At 41.7% G+C, this 6,264-nt stretch overlaps 1 protein-coding gene across 2 annotated transcripts; it reads left to right on the top strand.

The window, feature by feature from the left end:
* The first annotated feature begins 4,288 nt into the window (after window positions 1-4,288).
* LOC110113764 (putative RING-H2 finger protein ATL12) lies at window positions 4,289-5,905 on the top strand. Of its 2 annotated transcripts, XM_020846446.2 has the most exons (2): window positions 4,289-4,531; window positions 4,619-5,905. In XM_020846446.2, exons 1-2 carry the CDS (start codon window positions 4,415-4,417, stop codon window positions 5,654-5,656), a joined length of 1,155 nt encoding a protein of 384 aa, XP_020702105.1. In that variant the 5' UTR covers window positions 4,289-4,414; the 3' UTR covers window positions 5,657-5,905. The 2 variants fall into 2 exon arrangements, with proteins under 2 accessions (XP_020702105.1, XP_020702104.1); XM_020846445.2 differs by having other exon boundaries at window positions 4,292-5,905.
* The last annotated feature ends 359 nt before the right edge of the window (window positions 5,906-6,264 follow it).

The following is a 6,264-nucleotide window of genomic DNA, read 5'->3' as shown; positions in this document are numbered from 1 at the left end:
ACATAAACGAATACAAAAAGTTTGTGGAAAATTCAAATCTGAGAAAAATCACATGGGATAAGGGAGAATGATAGGGGTGTCAATTTTTGACACAGCCTGAAACGACTCGGACCATCCTACCCGGAAAAATCGGGGTTTAGGTTGACCCGGTTAGCAAATGGGTAGGGTTCGGATTTGAATTTTTGACCCGTTTCAAAAAACAAGTCAGGTTCGAGTTGACCCGCCCACACTCGAGGACTCCGGTCGCTGTCATTTCTTTTTAAAACAAAAAATTTCATTAAGATATAAAGATACAGCACAAGGCCGCAAAAAGGGTCACATCAATGGAATTACAATTAATGATAATTAAAAAAAACATTAGTGGCAAAGCAAACTAAGAAAGGTAGGACAAAAATGAAAGAAAATCGGGCTCAGACCGACATAAACCATAACTTCCAAAAGAAGAAACTCATTTCTTCTTTGAACTCCGTTTACGTTGCTTAATAAAATTATCGAGTGAGCCCGTTTCCAGGGTGTTATCAATAAACTATCAATAGCCATGTCATCATGTAACCAATCACATTTCCACCTAACATCTCTCGCAACATGGGTTAACATTTTAACATTTGAAACGATAGAAATTGGCACATCCACTAGAGGCTTTTCAATACCTTCCTCCTCAATAGAAGCCAAGGTATCCTCACCACTATCCACAAAAGAAACAGAATAATCAACTGACAATTTCGCACCATCACCAACAATCGGATTATCACTAAGATTAATACAACAGTTACTATTAGAAACAGCCATAAGGGCAGGAGCAACATCAGGAGAAATAACATCAGCAAGCACAAGAGCTGTAGGGGAGAGAGCAGGGCAAGACACTTGACCGACAGAAGGCACACCCACAACACATTCATTACTAGCATGGATAGGGGAGTCCACCAAAACAACAGGAGAGCCAACCGAACAAATAGCAGCAATAGAAACAGGGACAACCGGAGACTGAAATTGGTAAGATGTAATTAACTCAACCACAAAATCACCAATAACGGGCACAACAACAGGAGACACGGCCACAGAAATATCCTGACACAGAGGAGGTAAAACAATAGGAGACGGAACAGCAATAATAGGATTAGGAAGGATAAGGGTCGTATCCTTCCCAACATCCCCCTCGCTAACAAGAATATCAATATCATCAGAAACCCGTAAATATGGTTTAGACAAAGGAGGAGCAACAGGCAAACTAACATCAAGTGTCGGACGGCAGTCACCAAAAGCATGACCAAGACGCTTACATTTGGAACAAAAGAGAGGAAAACCCTCCATAATAACTTGCTGGAAATACCCAAGTTTCTTAGGACCTAACCAAATCTTGTCTGAAAATTTCTTCATGATATCAATTTCCACCAGCACACGGGCAACAGACGGGCGAGACCCCATCGCAGTGGCATTGTCCACTTTCAGCGGATTACCAAAGAGAAGCCCCAATCCATTCAAGATACGAGGAGAGAAATAATGGGGACGCAAATTAGGGAATGAGATCCAAATCGGGACAATGGGAGACTCATCCCCAATGTCACCGGACGGAGACCATTTGGACACCTTCATGAAGCAATTGAAAACCAAATAAGACCAATGACAAAACACCCTACTATAGTCAAGATCATTCTCCAGCTTAATGAGAACATGAGATGAATCCAACACAGTCACAGAGAAAGCACCATTTAAACGAAGACTGAAAAAAAAAATTCGAATTGATGCGAGCGAAGGCCACCGCGAAGGGAAGAAGCCAACAAGCGAAAACTTAAATGGTTCGCCAAGAGAAAAGAACTCCTCTTCCGACACCAAAAGAGCAGGAACGCCACGAAAAGAAGACCGAATAAGATCAGAAAATCTACCAGTAGAAGATCCCGCCAAAGCTTCCAAAAACGAGTGGGACCTAGCCGAACCATCCAGAAAATCAGGATCAGAAAGAAAGGCAAACCGCCATTCGGAAACAAAGAAAATGTAAGGGGAAAAGAACTTCCCTCGGCACGCAGAAGAAGTCAAGCACCGCCAGCAGAGAACGGCTAGGGCAAAGCCCTAGCCAAGCATAGAGACAAACGTTAGGCTCGGTAGCGACGTCAATGCACCTGGGCTTTGCGGACGGGGCATCCTGTACTTGAGAGGACCTCGCGTGTGAGATATGGTCGGACCGTCGGAGCTCCCTTCCAAAGAAGAAACCCTTTTTTGTATCCTTCCACCGCTTCTTGCCCCCACAGATTTCCTCTTAACTACAACTAAACATCAATACTCGAAGTATCTCCGCTCGCTTCATTGTCGCTGCTTTGTAGCCAACTTTGAATAGGAACTGGAAGTAGCGACGGGAGCTCAGCTAGCACTTCTTCAGCCAAATCTCCTAAATCCGGGTCGGGTTGCATCAACTCGGCAACCCGCATGAGTTGGGGTCGGGTTGAAATATCCGACCCGTTTGCAAAAACTCGTCAGGTTCGGGTTGACCCGTTTAGATCTAGGTTAACTCGGGTCCGACCCAAACCAATCCATCAACCCGAATTGACACCCCTAGAAAACGGCTTCACTAAAGAGAAGAAGTGGAGTACAAATGGCTTACGAACTCTATGCTCTTTACAACATATTTATAGGATAAAAATAGAGCAGTGAAAAAAAAAAAAAAACAAGCGGAATTTCAAAAATCCCCTTATAACAAATTTTGTTCCGTCATGACCCCCGACGTATCTATGAAGCGTACCACGATCAATGATATGAACAAAAAAAGTCGAGCCAAATTCGAAGCAACTCCAGCAACGTTATACCAAAAATTATTCGGACCTGACGTTTGGGTGCTGACTAATCAAATTTAGGAGGTATGATTTACATTTTTTTATAGTTTTTTTTTTAGAGCATGAATTCTCTCTTCAATTAGTCGGTGCAAATAAGAGTAATCAGAGGAAGAGGATTACGTCTTGCTTATCAATCTAGTAATTTTGACTTTTTAGTGTGTAAATTCTCTCTCTTATGAGGTTTTAAACTATATAATTATTTGACTGCCACCGGCCTGATATATGACCTGATCAAAGCATTCGATCAAATGACTTTGTTTTGTTTTGATGTGGTTTTTACATATAGATAAATGGGTGGATTTGCCTTCTATGAATGAAAAAAGTGGAAGCAATTATATTAAGAAAAAGGGAAGTTAATAACAAGCAAGAACGCCATATACTACTTATAAACATAAGTAAGCTTCAAGTTGAAAGATAGAGTGATGGCAATGTAAAAGTTAAAAGATGTCACACATCTTCGCTTAATTTTAGCGTTCGTCATCTATTCAGTATTTTAGTTGTCATTAGTCGCTCATCAAAACAAGAAATTATTATATGCGGAGTCGAGATTTAGCTTTTCATTTGGATTCCAATTAATCATGTCAAGGCACGTGAATTTTCTCTCTTGTACATACCATGACTACAAAAGAGAGAAAATCCATGTGTCTTCATGTGATTGGAGTCTGAACATCATCCAGATTCCGGACATAATAATTTTTCATCAAAACTAAAGCAAATGTTAGTATTGCCTTGTTATGTATACTTAAGGCAACTTTTCTAATAAATTATGATGGATCTCTTTTTTTGGGATTTTTTTTTTAATTAGCCTCATTGACTCTCTCAAACTCGCCTCTTTATCTTTATTAGAGGCTAATATAATTATAAATCTTATTTAATATATCCTCGAAAAATTTTACCAGATAAAGTGTGATTATTGACACAAATATTTGCATTGAAATTTTTAAAATTAATTTTGTGATCATTAGAATTATGTTTTATAATTTTGATGAGATTAGATAATTAAATATTTAAAAAATAAACTATTTAAAAAGAATCATTCTAATCCATCAGTGCGAGCTGAAAATTTTGTCAAAAATAATCGAAATACTCATAATTTTTTTATAAATAGATTATGTTTAACATATACGGCACTTTTTTTAAGGATTTTTAGATCTGTTAAGATAAGCTTATACATACATGATATATCGTATACACAAAACTCGAACCCAGAATCTCTTAATTGTTAGCCTAAGGTCCCAACAAAGAGACCAATTCAATGAGAGAGAATTCTGAAACTCTACCTAGCAATCAAAGGGCTTCTAAAAGCTCATAAGCATAATCCAAATTCAATGTCTTGTAATTTTCTTAATTTTATATCAATTAAATTAATGGGTACTCCATTCCTTATATAATTTGTTAAATATTATATTTTATTTGTATAAAAAATAAAAATAATTATAAAACGGTTGGATTCACAATAGTCTCTTCTACTGCCCTGAAATAATTAAGAGCAATTTCAAAGATCTAAGGGATAGCATAGCGTTATACCCCTCGTTAAATAAAAAATCTCTCTAATCAACCCAGATTAACTCCATAGCGATGCCAAAGAGATGACCGGCCCTCCTCTGCAAATACTCCTCCTCATAGCCGTCGCCGGCGCGGCGGCGCAGCTGCCTTCATCGCCTAACGCCGACGAAAGCGGCAGCTCTTCTGGAGGCAACGTGCAGGTAACCTTCCGGCCGAGCATCGCCGTCGTGATCGGAATCTTCTCCATCATGTTCTCCCTAACCTTTCTCCTCCTCATGTACGGCAAGTTCTGTCACGCCAACGGTGCCAACCTCTTCACCACTACCGGCATCATGATCTCAGGTAACAGAATTCACCGCGATGATGGCCGAGCTTCCGGTATTGACAAAGCGGTGATCGAATCCCTGCCCTTCTTCCGATTCTCCGCGCTCAAAGGATCCCGTGAAGGTCTCGAATGCTCCGTCTGTCTCTCCCGCTTCGACGACGCCGAGATCCTCCGCCTCCTTCCCCGCTGTAAGCACGCGTTCCATATGGACTGTATTGACAGATGGCTCGAAGCTCACTCATCCTGCCCTCTTTGCCGTACTCGCGTCGACGTTGACGACATCGCTTTCTTCAAATACTCCGCCAGTTCACGTTGCCTCCGCGACCCGACGGGCCTGCCCGCAGCCGAAATCGTGGAAGAGGGCAGCGAATCCGGTCTCGAGCTCTACGTCGAGCGCGAGCGCTCCCCAACCGGCGGCCCAAGGCCCAGCTTCCGCTGGGCGGAGAGGCTGAAATTGGCCGCCTTCGGCAAGCAAGCGGCGCCGCAACACAACTTCAAGCACCGGATACTTGTTTCCCAAGTAGTCTTTCGGGGCCGATGGAGCGATTTCAATTCGGCCGATTTGATCAGTCTTGATTCTGAGATGCTGCGCGTGATATCGAGCAGGAGATTTGAACCGGCTGGTTCAGGTCGCTGCGTGATCACTGAAGCGATTTCGCCGGAGGTCGCGGCGGAGGGGGTTTCGAGGGTAAAGGAGGAGATGGAGAGGAAGAGGAGATTGGAGAGCAAGGCGTTGCAGATGCAAATGCCGGCGGAGGACTGTTCGAGTGAGTTCTCGGCTCTAGAGATGACGGCTTTGATCTCCCCCGCCAGTAGGTGTATGTCGGATATCACGGCGGCGAGGAGTTATCGGCCGTCGGGGAGCCATGGAGAGAAAGAGGAGAAATTGAGGCAGATGTGGCTGCCGATCGCGCGGAAGACGGTGCAGTGGTTTGCCGGAAAGGAGGGGAGAACGATGATGAGGCCGGAAGGCGGAGGTGACTGGGAAGAAAACGTTTAGAAGGATGCCAACTTTGGTTGAATGAACTGTCATGAATCAAAGGAAGATGCATGCTTTTTGGTCAAGGGGATTAGTGGTTAGCTGAATAAGATTTGATCGACATCATTTGGGCGAATTACTGTAAAAATTCCCTGATTTTTTTTTTAAAACAAATGTAGGAGATAGATCATGTGCAGAAACTGTCTTACAGAGCAATTTACAGAAGATTTCAGTTTCAGATATATGCCCTCCAAGAAGCATCTTCGAATAGCTGTGTTCTAGATTTAATCTTTTGCTAAATATTTAGCGCCGGTATTATTTATCATAAATCATAATCTAGTTATTATTCATAATCTTCTAATGATTACTTGAGTCACAGTAGCTATGTGACGCCTATTTATAACAACATAATCTATCTCTATAGGGCACAAAGCTATGAGATTATGGCTTCATTTAGGGTGACTTTCTTTCTCTAAGTTAAATCTGATGAGCAAATTATTTATGTATTTGATCTAAGAAACAAATAAATATCCCTTTATTGCTATGCCTCACTTGTAATTCAAGAAAGACCGTAAGTTTCTCATTTGGTTCTTGAATTTTCTTTAATCTTACTTTGGCCTTAAGATATT

Source organism: Dendrobium catenatum, unplaced genomic scaffold, assembly GCF_001605985.2.
Source record: "Dendrobium catenatum unplaced genomic scaffold, ASM160598v2 fragScaff_scaffold_1117, whole genome shotgun sequence".
Taxonomy (NCBI): domain Eukaryota; kingdom Viridiplantae; phylum Streptophyta; class Magnoliopsida; order Asparagales; family Orchidaceae; genus Dendrobium; species Dendrobium catenatum.
The sequence above is the reverse complement of the archived record's forward strand: the minus strand, read 5'-3'. Positions and strand labels throughout refer to the sequence as shown.

Bases quoted from the DNA above. Each gene is read 5' to 3' on its own strand.
- LOC110113764 (XM_020846445.2), top strand. From the start codon at position 4,415: ATGACCGGCCCTCCTCTGCAAATACTCCTCCTCATAGCCGTCGCCGGC.